Raw genomic sequence first — 16855 nt, forward strand, 5'->3', positions numbered from 1 at the left:
AAATTACTGCCGCATCAGGAATTGTTTTGCAGAGCTCTGGTGCATACAAAAGCTACGTTTAATGTGATTTTATGTTATTCAGCCCAGAGGTGTTTAGTTTTGGTGATATCTATTAATCTCTGGTCTGATCTTGCTTTTTATTTCCTCTCTTATCTTCTTTCTCTTTTTGTTATTTGTTCTGTTTTTATATTTTTGTATTTTTTCTCCTAACTCTTTCACTGATCTACTTTTTTCTTTTGGTTCTTTCAACTCTTCTTATTTACTCCTATCCTCTGTCACAGAACCGATTTCACCTGCAGATGTCAGCCCGTGTGCCTCCATCAACCCTGGGAAGTTTGCTCCTTGCAGTTTTGCAGGGGGGAGATGGTGGGGATAGGGATAGAGGAAGTCGGGGGGACAGCTGGGGAGGAGCAGCTGTAATCTGCCCAGGCTGGGACGAAGGCGGTGATGGCTTACTGACCCACCTTCAGAAGTACAGTGGTTCAACCTGGCATTTGTGGGACATAATCAACCTGACTCGCATCACAGGGAGCAGAGATAGAAGAGGGGGGAGCAGTGAGGAGAGAAGGGAGGAGCAGATGGAAGAAGAGGCTTTGAAGATCATCTCCACCCGTTTCCTGCGCTCCCCCTCACCTGTTTCGTCTGTTCTCCTCCTGGGATCCGACCCCGAGTGTCTATCCTCCGTCCTTCGGGCTGCTCAGCGTCTCGCACCATCACTACCAGCACTGCAGTGGATCATGGGATATCCCTTGTCTCCAGATTCGCTGCACACTTTAGGAGGTCCTCTTGGACTGTTAGCCTATGGGGAGGTCGGCCGCAAGCCAATAAGCTTCTATATACGGGATGCTTTGCAGCTGATTGGCCGGGCGGTCACTGCAGCAACCATGGTGAGGCCAGATTTGGCACTCACTCAGAACATGGTAAATTGCTATGACAAACCAAACCGACATGAACAGCCCTCTTCTGGACAATATCTAGCCAGGTAAGAATGTACAGGATACACCAACTAATTAAAGGGTTACTTCACATAAAAATGGCTAAAATAATGTCTTTGTTCACCTCTAATAATATTTAGCTATATAGGGTTTTTTGTAACAAATTACTCTATTTGGCAGCTTTGATCTGACTAGTGAGTACACACGACAGAGACAGCAAGTATATATTTTTTTGGTATACAGACTGACAGTGCAGGAACTGGTAATTCTTATTAGTCCTATGCAGTGTAGTTTGTTGCTATAGGCACCCTTACAGATAACAGTCGGGGGTATGGGTTGATTTGATGATGCTGATGCTGGCTATAAGCTTTCACTTTTACTTTAATCTCAATTTGGTTGTTTAGCAAAGTCTAGAATTAGTGCCTAGTGTTACTTGATCATCATTAAACCCCACTCTCTGTCAATGTTGATGCACTGAGATCAACTCCAGAGTTTTATGGTTTAGTTTAGAGATGATAGTAATACCTCCTCTAAAAATAAAATGTATTGTTTCAAATGGCATAAGACTAGCTTTATACTCTCTACACTCTATACTTCCTTGCAGCTACAGGTTCACCTTAAATGACTCCTGGGTTTCTGAATTTTTGCACATAGTTTTACTATTTAAATAACCGAATGATTCATAGAAGACAGTGAAAAACTGCATTTAAAATTCGCTGGTCACATCACTAAATACATGCTAGGTCGTTAGCTTTCTGAGTGACATTTTGACATTTTTGTGAGGAGTTACTGGCTCCACTTGTGGTACTGTATGCTCTGGTTGCTGCCCTTGTCTGTCCTTTGCACCATGGGGGTGGTAATTTCTGAATAGCACTGTCATACTGGAGGTGGGGAGGAGGTCTTTATGGCATACAGATTGGCAGACTGACACCAGAGGGGTTTTGTGTGTTTCTGTTTGCTGTTGCTCCAACTCCTGCAGCTTTCAAAAAAAGGCTTCTGACAGCTTTCACGGGTCTGACAAGGTGTGGTCTACGATGATAACCACTGACACATGGGGGGAAAAAACTGATTGAAATACACATTAAACCTTAAACATTTTCATTTGAAGCAGAAAAACGTAAATCCTCGCATTTGGACATGGAGTGCAAAAACCTATCACACTCGCATACTCTAGAAATCCTCTTGAGCAATATGTGGCTGATAGTGCATGATGCACTGAAGCCTGCTGCAATAAACTCACTGCAAAGTTAAATATTTTTCTCTAACAGTTGACATGGATATACTTCAAAGGGTACAATGGATAAAACAGCATGCATCCAAGTCATGTGATACTGGTGAGGGAAGGATTTGTGGTAGGAGCTGGGTCCACAGCAAATATTGAGCCCACGTGGTGCCTGCCAGCTGAGAGTGATCACAGACAACAGCCACATAATCACAAGCTGGATTCTCACAGCACTCTGTCCGCAAAGCAGTTTAGTTGAGCACTGGGATCTCAGAACCATGGGGCATGGAGGGCCACAGGCTTTTGTGGAAGTTGTGTTATTGAACATCCATTATTAGAGTTTGAAACAAGTTAATTAGGTTCAGAGTAGCGCCGCCACGATAGATTTTTCACTTCATGGTTATTGTGGCCAAAACAACTCACAATAATGATAATAGGGCAAACATTTTGATAAATTACTTGCCTAAATCACTACAAACAAATGCCGCTGATGAAAGCAGGGGCCAGTATGTATACAAAGTTTGAATTTAAGAGCACCAAACTGTAGCGACTCGATCAAGCCAGCAACCATGCAGATGTTAGTGCAGTTTAACAGACTAGCTTTAAATGACTCAGGCGATGTGTGACAGAGAAGCTGCAGAGACAGAAAACATGCAACAGTGGTAGTCACTTTACTTTAGTCAGGCATGAAATGCGCTGATAAGCTGAGGCTGTAGTGTAGTCCTACTTAGTGCAAGGCTGTTACTGAAATAGAAGAGACTGAAGAGGTAAACTGGAAAGAGAGTTTATAACCCTAACCGGCTTTTGATGGACCGTTTATGATATTATCATATCTATATTTTTAATATGTTGTAAAGTATTATGCAAAATTCCTTAGCCGCCTCTCATTTCTTGATATTTTGTTTCCAAGGAGCCAGACTTTAACTCATCAGTTTTTGTTAAGTGCAAAAGTTCTGAATGGCTGCTGAATGTCTTCAAGGTTTTTCACTCATTTTCACTCTTGAATCACTTATCGCTGGCCTATCAATTATTCATTCAGTTGAAGTTACAAAAAACTGGCAAAAATAGTACGGATTGACAGGTGTAAAATTACATTTTCACCATCAAGGTGATTTCCAAAGAGCTATTAGCTGGAAACTTGGCATATCCCTGCATAGTGGGCCCTTAAAAAAATTAGAATAAAATGGACAAATGGAGGATAAAAGAAGAAGTGGCAGGACTAAAAATATCCTTAAAATAGGAAGACATACAGCAAAGACCTGGCACGGGACCAGAGAGATGCATCTAGTCCTTCACATGATCCATCTACTGTTTATCAGAAACCTCATTAGAAATTGTCTGACTGGCTTTCAAGCAGCAATTTGTAAGGAATGAAAACGGGAAGAAAAGGCTGAGGTATGACAAATTATACAAGAACTGGACTGAAACAGTTCTTTAAGGAGTGATGAATATAAATGTGAAACTTTGGTTCAAATAATCATCAACATATACGTAAGAAGAGTGTCTACGGCCATCTGTATAACACTCTGTCATGATTTGGGCCAGTGTTTTAGCCAGTGGTACAGGTTTTTTTTGGGTGGGTGGCATTGATGAAATGAAATTGATGAATGCAAAAAAGTGCAGTCAGATTTTGATCTATGTAATACCATCTGGAAAGAATCTGATTGGTAACCGCTTCATCTTTCGGGATGGCTATAATCCCAAACACACTGCCAATGTAGTAAAAGGATACCAGCATATAAAAACACACAGCAGAATGCTGTAAGGGACAGACAGGCCTCCCAGGGGACTACAACATTATTTTCATCTTAATATCACACCAAACAATCACATCATGACTAGTAACGGCTATTTAGTAAATCTTTGATTTTCTATAAGTTGTGTTTTATATGTTATTGGTTTATTGGCTGAATTATGTTGTATTGTTTTTCTCCTCTTTTACGACTGTATGAATTTTAACACCATGGTTGTTAATCTTAAATTTGTATCAAGTCAAAATTTTACTTTGCGTAACACTTTCGTTTTTCCCCATGTGCCAAATGAATATCATTTCAAGCAACTCTTTATTACACTATATTTTAGAGACAATTAATGAAGTATTGTGCATGCTAAACTAAGACTGCATCCAAGGTATATATTTTATCAGTTCAACTTAAGCCTATTTCTATGAAGATATAAGTTTTGCTTTGTTTTTTTATTTAAAGAAGAAAAGAAAATAAGACATTTTTAAATGACTCAAACTTCATCAGGACTCTAGGGAAAAATGCAATCTTTTCGTGGGCAACCAATTGGCACATGGTCTAGCCTATCAGATTAAACTATTTACAATAGAGTTCTCCACAAAATAGTCTCAGTGACCTTTGTTCATGGCCAGTGAAAGACTGATAAAAGGGGTTGTTCTATTGCACTATTCAAACTCATGCACTTGTTCTCCAGTGTACTCCCTGATTCTTATCCCTCGCCTCCAACAGCCAGACACGGCAGTTCTCCGGAGAGCCTTAACAAAGCTGGAGGAAGTGAGAGACTTCCACATGGAAAAGGCAATTAACAGCTCAATGCCCTGGGGACAGAGTGAGGAAAGCAGGGAGGGAGGGAGGATGTCTTGAGATATTAGCAAGTAAAGAAGGTATGAGAGGATGAGAGGTTACAAAAATAAAAGTTACAAAATTACTCTTTCAAAGCAATGAAGATAAAAATATGAGAAACTAGCCACTTTTGATGTTGCTCTTCAGAATGTCCAGAATCACAGAATCCCTAGGTGCTTATTCCCAAAAGTACATTAGAGAGAAGGGAGAATGTGGTCAAAGACAAACAGATAGATAAAAGAGAGGAAGTAGGATACAGCTAAAGAAAAATAGAAGTAAAAACAAAGGAAAAGAAGGACACACTTGTGTGGAATAGGATGTGAGGGAGGAGAAAAAGGAGGAAAAAAGATAGCGGGTTGTTGTTATCAGAGTGAAATCTGCCAGTCAGTGCCATCTCACTCGACACAAGCTGCCACGCTGATTCCATCTCCCCCGAAGAGATTAAAACCAATGAAACAAGCAGGCCTTGTATCATTCCCGACAGACAGGCAGAAAAAGACGAAGGGAGTAAACTTTCCTCCAAACTGAAGGAGGTGGACTGACAAGAGATTGAGACGCATGCTTGGGACAGTCTTATAGAGTCATCATTTACCGACCACACCACTGACATTTACTCTGAGTGCATAAACCTGGGCCAGGTGTTAGGGAAGGAAGCCATCCCTCTCTGACATAGCTGGGTGACTTATCAACCTGCTGTGAAATCCAGAGTCATCCTTTAAATACAGCCTCTGGCCTGATGCTACAAAAACAATCCGCAGGACCCATAACTAAAAGGTGGTGCAGCTTTAAAGTGTGCAGTACATTTTTTTTACACCACTGCTCTTATCCCTATATTATGTCACACTCCTATCTCACCTCTTATCTCTGGGCATGAATCCAAACGTGTCACAAACTGTGGGAGAGGACCCTTTGAGACCTTGCACTTTTCTCCTTGGATAAAAGATGTAAAGCTTACAGTGTGGCTATTTTTTTTTCTTTCTTTGGCCAGCTTAGACTAAGAGTCTGGAGTTGGTTGGCTTGATGAATCTGCTGTCTATTGGATATGATGATTCAGCCGTGCTATTACCATGAGTGATTTCAGCTCAAGGCAAGGCTAGCACTTTCGCTTTATGGCCACAGAGACAGAAGGGAGCTGCCGATGAGGAAACATAAGTTAATGTGAAAGGGAACGGGGATGGCTTCCAATCAGAAGCATTTTTAATCAAGTTCTTTACAATTATGTTGATGTTATAGTAAATCACAATGAGAGGATATAGGGCAAGGAACTAAAGCGGAATACATAAAACCTTACATATATTCACATTTTTATATCAGTCGCTGTGTGGGGCAGACAGGCTTTAGTAAAGGCTAAACTTGGAGGACAGGTTAATGACCCACAAGATAAATTTAGCCTTTTCATTATCCTTTGGATATTCCATATTTAATGAAGAATATTCTCAGCTGCCACAATCTAAGCTAATGCATGCATATAACCTAGTGATGAGAGTGAGAAAAGAAGAAAAGATGGGGGAGGGAACTAAGCGCAAGAGGATAAACCTGTTTTCTGTTCTAAGAAAGGACTCCGGCTCAACCACCCGTTTCTATTATATGGAAGGAAAACTTGCCATTTCTAGCCTTGACCCAGACATCATCAACAGTCCCGGCACGGTTCAACACCCATACTGAAGTGGTCCCTGCATACTTTAACATTTAAACAACCACCCCTATGATTTACAATGACCTCATGACAATCCCTTATGATCAAACAGAGCTCGTATGGCTTGATGATGTCCACGTGATCGACTGCTAAGACATGTGCAAAAAAATCCCTGCGTGGTTCAAGAGGCCAGGAGAGATTTATGTGCGAATGGGGATTGCTCCTCCTAATGTGTGGAGACGAGTGAGCCGAATAGCAATGACTGTCTGTATGGACTGGCAGATAGGAGGAGAAGACCCTCACTGCACTGCATTAACTTTTAATTATGACTCTCTGGAAGATGCAATTACCCATTAGAGACCAGACTTGCTTAAGCTCTGCAACCACACTGTAACTTTTTTCTTGCATTAGCCCCATTTTCCTTTTTTCATAAGCCTTTTTTCATAGACTATGTTTAGTGTCATCTGTATAATATTGCAGGCTGTACTTTTTTAAGGTGGATGTCAAGTTTATTTTCTATATTTTGTTGGCTTCCACTTATTATTTGTTCTTTGTCCTCTGTCCCTCGAGGTTTCTCTCCAACACTTCCTTCACCGGGGCCACAGGCCTGATCCAGGTCGATGCTGGTGTTTCTCGGATTCTGTCCTCCCAACTGTTTCATGTATGGAGTCTGAAGAGAGGTGCTCTGGGGCAGCCTGCTTGGGTTACTGTAGGCCAGTGGACCCGAGGTCGACTGGAGTTGGAGGGTGGCATTCTGGGACTGGTGGGAGGGTTCATGACCAGCCAGGGACAAGGTCTTGGAGCCGGGGTGAGGGGAGGGGATGGCCAGGGTGACGGCAACTTTGGAGGTCGCTGGAGGCCGGGACTTTCGGTTGAAGGGCACCGCCTCAGGGTTGTGACCCTGGTGGAACACCCATTTGTCTTCACACGGGAGGTGGACGAGGATGGATTGTGTCCAGCTGGACAGCTTTGTCTGGACCCCAAAACTAACCAGTCTAGTATAATACATGGCCTTTTTAACCAGCTTCACAACTCAAATACTACAACAGTAGACTGGGATGGCACAGGTGAGTGTTATTTTGCCATTTGTCCATAGAATACTGTCATTATAGAACCATTATACTGTAGAAGTGTAATACTTGTCAGAAACATTTTAACTTGTACTGTGAGCATCTATGACTTCTAATTTATGGCCTCTCCAAGCTTTGCTTACATAAACCCTCAGATCTTTTCCTTTCAGTTTCAGTGTTGCTGTATTTGGCTGGCCATGTCTCTAGAGCACATATGGAAATTTGAGGTAGAATCAATAAGGGATTGCACCAGGTCAGTTTAGTTGAAAATATAACAGGGTCAGGGTCAAGGGCTACACTCACCAGCTACATCTTTCATGAATGAAGAGCATATAGGAATTCAATCAATAAGAGATCAAGAGTATCTTGTCAAAGATGTACTACTACGATCTTTCTTTCACACATGAGATTATCTGCAGCTATACATCCAGTCCACAGCATAGTAATAACAGTCAACCTGACTTTCTTTAACTTTAATCAGCCGATTGCATATGGAAGCTATAGGAAAATGTAAATTTTTTTCACGATGATGCAGGTACTAAATGTTGACGTGTACTGTGAATTTATTCGGTTGCCATTGATAGGATTAATCGTTTCAATGCAGAGGGGTATTTACACCTTTACATAACATAACTTACAAAATATTGAAAATAAAATTCATGATGGTTCATTTGTAAAAGAGGTCCAGAAGCCAAGCAAGAGCAACGGGGACGCTGCTGATGTTGATTAAGCGATATTGCAAGGAAAATGTTTGCCAGAGCAGTTAAAATGGCAAACATGGCAAGAACTTAAAAATTCATATTGAGCAGCTCCATTACATCTTGCCAGCTCTACTTTTCTTTAATGAGTTTGAGGGTTGTTAATTTTTTTTTTATCCAAGTACTTAATGTGAATAAATGTAGTCCATGCCAGGTCATAAAAAATGCCAAAGCTGAAGTGTAATGTAAGAATCTATCAACATTTTCCTTCAGCTATGGTTGTTTGTAGGCAATTCCCATATGTGCAACCACATCCAAATCATGCATATGAATGTCCGGATGGATATCACACCATCATCATTTCTTTCCTCTCAGAACTACCAGAGGACCTGAGAAAGTGCTGCTATGGGTACTGCATTGACTTGTTGGAAAAGCTGGCAGAAGATATGGGCTTCACATTCGACTTATATATTGTGGGAGATGGAAAGTATGGGGCACTCAGTGGGACAGGACGCTGGACGGGACTGGTAGGAGATCTGCTGAGCGGAACCGCCGATATGGCCGTCACCTCTTTCTCTATTAACTCTGCCAGGAGCAGAGTTATAGATTTCACCTCACCCTTCTACTCCACCAGCCTGGGCATTCTGGTACAACTGCTTGAAGTCATCATTAATTGTTGGAGGTTTAAACTTGATTTTTTACGACTGTAGAATTCATGGCATGTCCTAAAAATGTGCTCTGTTTTAAGTTAAAGCACTGCAGTCCTCAGTGTTACTTTGACTTTTTATGCCTCTGCCGGTATGATTTAATCATTTGGCCTGCAGCTACTTATTGTTCACCCTAAGCCCCCTCACCTTGGTATTGCAGTAAGGAGCGGGAGATCATTAGTTGAGCATGTATGTTAATTACTGAACTTCAAAATTGGATGCAGTTTAAGAGTGTGTAATGAGTCTAAGAGGCATTTGAGAGACAGAGTCCTCAAACATGCTGTAGCTATTCTTTGATTGGTTAGCATTTCCCTCTATAGCTGACAATCTGCAACGCATGATATGATCTGACAATACGGCTCCATTTGAAAATGAGATATTCATCATTTTAAAAAGTGATTTCTTCTCCTGGCTGAATAATAAATAGCACGGAATAAAAAACAATGTGTGCATTTCTTTTTAAACTAATTTGCCGAGGAGTCATTAACAGAAGTTTATACAAACAATGCATGGCAATCAACGGTCTCAAGTCAGCTTCTTGTGTTTGCATTTGATCCAACAGGTCCGTAGCCGGGACACTGCAGCTCCCATTGGAGCCTTCATGTGGCCCCTCCACTGGTCCATGTGGGTGGGTATTTTTGTCACGCTGCATCTCACAGCGCTCTTCCTCACCTTGTATGAGTGGAACAGCCCCTTTGGCATGACACCCCATGGCCGGAACAGACTACGTGTATTCTCCTACTCCTCTGCTCTTAATCTCTGCTACGCCATACTGTTTGGACGCACTGTCGCCACCAAGGTAACAAAGCTCTTCTCTCTGTGATTAATTGGCATCATGTGGGGCAGGGCGAGGAAAAGTCATCCTTTAAATACAGAAGAGGGGGAGGGGATGCTTTATGGGATGCTTATTGCCAATGGCAAAGGAAAGTTGAAAGAGGGTGCTAGAGAGAAAAATGATGGAGATGGCTAGGGAGAAGAAAAGATTGATAGGGGATAGGTTAAGAAGGTAGGCAGTGATGAAGTAGAAAGGTACAGGGAGGATAATGCGCATACAGGGACAGAAAGGTGAAAGGGTAAGTGAGTGACAGAGAGTGAAGGAGTTATGGTGAGGATGATGGGGTTCGATGAAGGTGGTGAAAATGGGAGCAAGTTGAGGTTAGCTCCCCAACGCAGTCAGACCCAAAGTTAAAAACAAGAAGGCACGGAGAAGAGGGCCAGTGAGGGGGATAGGAAGGTGAGAAGGCGAATCAGGAAATAGGTTTCAAAAAGACGGTATTAGGAAGGCTGACAGAGGGATGGTGAGATGGGGTTGAAAGGGTAAGTGGGTAAGCAGGGATGAGAAAAGCAACAGATTGACAGTGACGTGGAGGTGGGCAGAAAGGGGATGATGTAAAGGAGGGGGGGCATGCGAGCAGGCAAAGTTGAAACATGGCGACATAGGTTAATATCAGGGAGAAACAGAATTGCGAAAGATAAATGGAAGTCAAATCCTCAGACTGAGGCAAATTTATTTAATAACTTGAAAGCAACTTGAAAAACAATGTCTGTTACTTCAGAGATTTAAAAAAAAAGACAACTTATTTTCATGACATTTGTTTGGTATGAAAATGTAAATTACAAATATTAAATGTACCTTTGGAGTAACAGCATTTTTCAAAACCTTGTCAGATTTAACAGATCGTGTGACACCCACAGTCACACTGGTGCACAAACACAATCTCAATGTATTTGCCAGTGAATAACGACTCTGTCTTCTGCAGTCTTTGTTTTATATAGCCTCACATTGTTCCAGAATCAATCATTAAGATAACTTGCTTGCTTTTCAAGTTTCCGTGCAGTAACATCTTTTCCTTAAATTATTCCTGTCCTTATAGTGAGATTGCCGCTCATAATATTTAAATAAATACAAAACCACATTTTACCCTTAAAGCAAACTGAGAAAACAACTTAAGTGGAAGAACGGTCGAGTGATTAGTAAGACCTTCCCATTATTGAAAGGTCACAGGTTTGATCATCGCATTGGCGATGTGTCAGTTAACAGGTTGTGTTCATTAGCAGCCCTGTGACCTGTTAAAATGTCCTTGAGCAACTCTCTGAACCTCTGTGTGCTGGGTCACAGCCAAGTCGTCAGGTTTACTCAGGCTATGGGAAAGAAAGGGGGAAATAAATTGATTGCTAAACCTTTACTGCTGGGTTGAGTTTTACAACTTGACTTTAATGATCAGGCGAATGTCAAGACAAGGAAACCAACTGAAAAAATTTTTCTGATTTTTTGTCTTTCTGCAATACAAATGCTTAAGGAATATATTTAGGTTTTCCTCTTCTAACATAAGCTGTTATCCTCAACATACCTGACTACTACAGATAGCAATAACTGAGCATTACTTCCGCAGGCCAAGCACAAGAACCATTAATCTGTGTGGTTGTGTTTCACAACAAGGATATCACTGTATTGTACTATATGAAGCTGCCATTGTTATCAGGGTTTAGAGTAACATTAGATGCTCTGTTTTGCTCTTCATTTCCTTTGAATTTACACTCAGGCAACCCCAGGTAAAAATAACCAAGATAGCAATGTTCTTGTCAACATATCTAACCTTAAAAGCCATTTGAGATTGGAAACAAGTGTGTTAGATGATGAACTGTTGCTTTTAGAATGAATTAGCAGTCGCTTTTAAGTGATACTAGACCTTTAAATTGAACAGGGGTTTATTTTATCTGTGCATTATTAACTTGCAGGATTGTAAAGTTTTGCCAAGGAAATACAGCTTTAGCCTTATTATTTAGGCTAATAATAAAATCACAAGTTGTCCATAGTATCATTTTTGTATCCATCAAGTTCACTTTCAGTTACAGCTCCTTTAAATGATTCATGTTTTAAAACCAGTCAGCTTGAAACATCACAGAAGTCAGCCATCCCACGGGGCCAATGTTAGCGTAATTAGCTTTCTAGCCAGTACTGCTAAAATGTCAGTGAAAGCTGCATTTTTAGCAGTTAGAAGAATGCTTTTGTCCAAGTTCACACAATATATGTTATTTCTTAGTTATTTTTTTACACCCTGTGTTACATTCCCAATCTGTCAGCAATGGCTGCAAAAGGCTGCTAGCTTAGCCTCATGGGGGCAACAGAAAATCTTAAAAGGTGTTCAGTTTACAAATGCAGTTGCATTTTAAAAAGCTCACCATTCACAACCAAAGTGGATTGCTAGCAAGCAAACTCACAATATTGGAACAGAGATCTGACAGGCCATGTAAGTATGTGTAGTTCCTCACCTCTACTTTTTGATGAAGGGCATTCTCCTATCTTTCACTTTTCTCAGCAACTCTGTCAATGAAATCAAAAGGTTTCATTGAACTTGTTGCCAAGTTGCCAAGTCTCTCCTGTCCACAGGTGTTTCTAGGTAGACTTTAATCCTTTTCAGGCAGGGAGAAGACCTCTCTGCAGATGTGCTTGTAATAGGAATGGTGAGCATCAGCCTCAGCAGCTTGCACACTTCAGTTAAAGCAGCGGTCAGTTCATTTCTTATGAACGTCTCCAGCAGCTCATCCGGCAGCTTGTAAAAGTGGGCATACACACGAATGACCTGGTTTAAAAAACCTCAGGCATGAAAATGAAATCAAAGTCATTCCACTTTTATTTCAGGGCAAGATCCCATCCAGGCCTAATGATAACACATGGTGTTAAAAGCAATATTCTTTATTATCTCAAACCTCATGTACGGCTTGCACAGCCAGGTTTCTTATGTTCCACCATCTTCTCGGGTATTATTGTCCGCCTCAGTGAATAGCACTGTCTTTTTATCTGAATAGCTGAAAAAGTTGTGAAAGCTGTAACGACAGGCAAAAAGAGATTTTAATTTCTTAAAACTGTTTGTTCCCTGAGGCAGGGCTACGTTAAACTTGTGCACATGACAGTGAATAAACAATGCATACTGGCGTTTCAAATGTCTCGCTCCATCATATGCTTGACAAATGAGATTTATTTCAGGATGGTACTTTGTAATTGTCTCGATCACAACAGTCACTCTTTATCAAAGAGACCAGTCACGCACATTTGTGGACTATGACAATCAATTTGCACCTGTACATGTGCAGTATCTCTCTGGTGTCATGTTGTTTGACTACCATGAAAAGTGCAAAGAATGAAAATCCAGCTCTGTTGTGTCAGGGGAAGAAAAGAATAACAGAACTTAAAAAAAATATAATCCCTGAAGCTCTTGTGACAGCTCTGTTTACTTTAGCTCAGTCAGAGCTAAACTTAGCAAAGAACACAAAAGAAGCATATACAGTAGATGAGTTAAAACTAGTTGTGAACCCCTTACTGCACTAACAGTAGCTACTAGTAGTGTTAGTTTGAGTACCATAATTTACTGAGCAATGCATTTATTCTGTGCTGCTCCATGCACATGTGCAGCAGTGGAAACAACAAGAAGAAAGAAAGGAGCGTACCACCATGCTGTTAAGACTTTCATCCTGAGCTGTGAAGTGAATTGAGAGTATCTAGACAACATGAGTTTTGACCAAGTTATTAAGCAGCTAATTACGTGTGGCTAAGGACTGATAAAACTTTGTCCTGACCGTTGGCTCCACACTGCAGGTTAATGGCAGTGGTTCCTTAGGTTTGTTAAACATGAAACTGTGACTCTCTGAATCCATGTTTTAAGATTGTCACTGCTACACTGCAATTCGAGGGCATAAGGGTAATGATAATGTTAAAAAAAATTATTTAAGATGCTCCTCAGTCAAAATTTCCACTTGTAACTCTGCCGTTATTATTAGTGCGACAGGCTTATAGAACAAAAAGCTCACAACAAATAGAACGACAACAATTTATGCTTGTATTGTGCACGCCATTCTCTGTTTCTCCCTTTTGAATTCCCCAATTAATTGTGCAAAGAGTTCTGAAACACTTCAAAAACCTTTATAATGGGTTACAACCTTGTTTGTATAATTACATATCTAATTAATCCCGAGCCCTTACAACACTGGAAATTCATCTCTTTTCTTCTTTTAAGTGGATTTTAATTGGTGGAATAAATAAATGATCACAGTGTTCAGGTGGATTCATTCCCCGAAGCAGCCAATTTCACGGAGAGATATTTTTGACGTGTCACACTAACAGTCACATTTTGTTAGATTTTGTGTTTTGCATTAGATGTTCTTTTGCTCTGTTTTAATAAATGGGATTGCCTTTCCTTGGGGAGCAGAACTGGATGAAGAGGGTACATATCTGAAGCTGGGACACATTTGAAAGGACCTTTTTAAACACTTTTTCTTTTTTTTGCTTTTGTCCTTTCTCACATATATGTTTTCAAACCTAGTTTCTGTCAAAGGTAAGCCAAACTCAAGTTTCACCTGTCATACGTCTCCACTCTACAGACCCCTAAATGCTGGACAGGACGCTTCTTGATGAACCTTTGGGCTATCTTCTGTTTACTGGTGCTGTCCAGCTATACGGCCAACCTTGCTGCAGTAATGGTGGGGGAGAAGACGTTCGAGCAGGTTTCCGGAATTCACGATGACAAGGTTAGACCACTTTCGAGGTCACAAACATGCCACTCCAGAAATGTTAGCGTGCTACACATATATTCACACGCATAATAATCTTACACAAGGATGAACTAATGAGAAGACAGTGAAATATTTGTGAAGGCTTATTGCTTTCCATTTCCCTAAACTCTGTAGGGAGTTCAGGAGTACTGTGAATTTAATATGTGCCCCATCGTGATAGCTGCCCTCTCTTGGGCTAAAGATGATCAAAATGGGAGCTGGGAGTTTTGGAGAACCAAAATTGTTGTTGTTTCCAAACATCAATATGCATCGAAGAAAGCCTATCAAAGGAAATTCACTGAGGCAGGTTCCCAGCCCACAGTTAAAACGGTACATAAATCAAACAATAACTTTAAAAGCTTCCCGCCCAAACTATACCGGTAATGGCAAGGGTAAATTAAAACAGACAATTAAAGTTATGCAGAATTTATTGTATTCAGGCCTTGAATATGCACAATATCTATATAACAAACTATCCAACCAAGACTTAATTTTAATAAGGGAAAAATACTTTCTTCCACTCCCACTGGAGACCCACTGCCGACAATAGGGCTGTGTTCCGCCCCAGCAAAATGCAGTAAACCCATTATTTAAATGGATGCAGTGGTGTGTTGTTTGTTGTGTTTTGTGCAAGAAACACACCCATGGCAGTTGATCCATTGTGTGCACTGCCTCCTTTAAAATTGCTGGGCTTTAATATAGATGTCACTGCTGACTGGGTAGCACTTCTCACATACTCACCAATATGAGAAAACATACCTTAAAGCCTGGTATATACACTGTTTCCCATCCTTCAAGGAAACTTGTTGTTCAGCCCTGAAATCAGAGCAAAATGTGGCACCTGGTGGAGCAAGGGGCTTATTCAAGAGAGGAATCAAAGTAAATAAATACTTAAATCAAAACTGTAGTCAAGAAAATCAGCTCAAGTACATTTTTTACTTATTTTAGCATCTGAAAGATCCTGGGTTCAAGACCTAAAGGAGACAAAAACCCAGGCTCAGGATGTCCAACGCTATTTCTGGTCTCAAGCCTGGATAAATGTGAGGGTTGCAGAGTTGCATCAGCACGGACATCCGGTATAAAAATTGATATCAAATCAAATGCGGAGATCCATCTCCTGTAGCAACGCCTTAGGAATAAGGGAGCACCTTATCTAAACTCCTAAATAGGATGATATCACCTGAATTCATCACTTAAATTACATATCCACCCTCTCTTATACTCATGCCTTCCTATTCCATCTCCACAGCTGCACCATCCGTCCCTGGGCTTCCGTTTTGGTACAGTGAGGGAGAGCAGTGCTGAGGATTACATGAAGAAAAGTTTCCCGGAGATGCACGACTACATGAGACGCTTCAACCAACCCACCACTCCAGAAGGTGTACACATGTTAAAGTAAGAAACAATCAAATCCATGGACACTGTCTGAAATATTGAAAATAACCATTTTTACCCTTTTCCTTTCCTGCTAACCTAAAACAGTTCTACTAATTGCACCAACAATTTGCATGTTACTCGTTCTCTCTCTTAAATATTTATTTTGAATTATTATGAAGAACAAGCTACAAGCTTAATGTAAGTTTTGCTTTGGGGATGATTTCTGCTTTCTTTACACCTGCAGTGCTGTTGTGTGCAACCCATTTATCAGCGTTTTCTTATTAAGAGAACACACTGTTTTGCAAGTGCATGCGACAGAAATATGAAGAAGTGCTCAGTGCTCTAGCCGCATGTATTTAAACCATGCATAATCATGAGCTTTTCCTTATCTAGACACAATTCAGCATAAGGTGTAACCGAGGTAAAAACACATAAATTATATTTCATTAGTCCTTGTAGTTTATAAAGAAAGAAATAATTTTTTTAATGAGGGATGAATAAGGGTCAGGGGCAGGCTGATGTAGGGAGTGCTGAGAAAAAATTATTCACTCTGATGTCGAATGGGGACAGAAAGCAGATGAAAGCAAGCACAGAAGACAAGTTTATTTTTGTATCGCATTTAATTTACAAAGGAAATTGAAAATGCTTTACATAAATCATTGAAAATGAAAAGAAAGAGCTACAACAAATTGCACTTAAAAAACAAATTTAAGTGATGGGGAAAATAAAAATGAATGGAAAACCGTAAAAAAAAAGTCAGTGTGACAGAAAGTAGTTCTGTTCATAAGGTTCATGCAAAGGATGTGGATGAAATAAATGAACCTCATTACAGAAGTTATAAAGATGATCTGAAGGCTGAAAAAAGGTCATACAGAGGAATCCAAGAAATAATCATTCTGAATAACCAGTTAATTAGACTATGTTCACACTCGTCATTCATTATATTAGTTATTCACAAATTATGTTGCTTTTGTATATTTACTTTTTTATTTATTTTACATGTCCTTCACTCCTCCACATCTAGCAAATCTGTTATTTCCGTACCAGCTGGCTTTCCTTAAGCAGTTGAGGATGA

The 16855-nt window shown here is 40.4% G+C and overlaps 1 protein-coding gene across 2 annotated transcripts in view; it reads left to right on the top strand.

Moving 5' to 3' along the window:
* LOC146552183 (glutamate receptor ionotropic, NMDA 3B-like) overlaps window positions 1–16855 on the top strand; it is a 94956-nt gene that overhangs the window by 55085 nt on the left and 23016 nt on the right. For both annotated transcript variants that reach the window (XM_085256772.1, XM_085256773.1), the window contains exons 2-7: window positions 282–982; window positions 6949–7445; window positions 8522–8793; window positions 9416–9652; window positions 14233–14379; window positions 15653–15798. In XM_085256772.1, the coding sequence (XP_085112898.1) occupies window positions 282–982; window positions 6949–7445; window positions 8522–8793; window positions 9416–9652; window positions 14233–14379; window positions 15653–15798 (2000 nt within the window). The remainder of the gene's footprint in view (window positions 1–281; window positions 983–6948; window positions 7446–8521; window positions 8794–9415; window positions 9653–14232; window positions 14380–15652; window positions 15799–16855) is intronic.

Source organism: Mchenga conophoros, linkage group LG19 (genome assembly GCF_057382185.1).
Source record: "Mchenga conophoros isolate Kocher_MC1m ecotype Shallow Benthic linkage group LG19, M_conophoros_male_GT1.1, whole genome shotgun sequence".
Taxonomy (NCBI): domain Eukaryota; kingdom Metazoa; phylum Chordata; class Actinopteri; order Cichliformes; family Cichlidae; genus Mchenga; species Mchenga conophoros.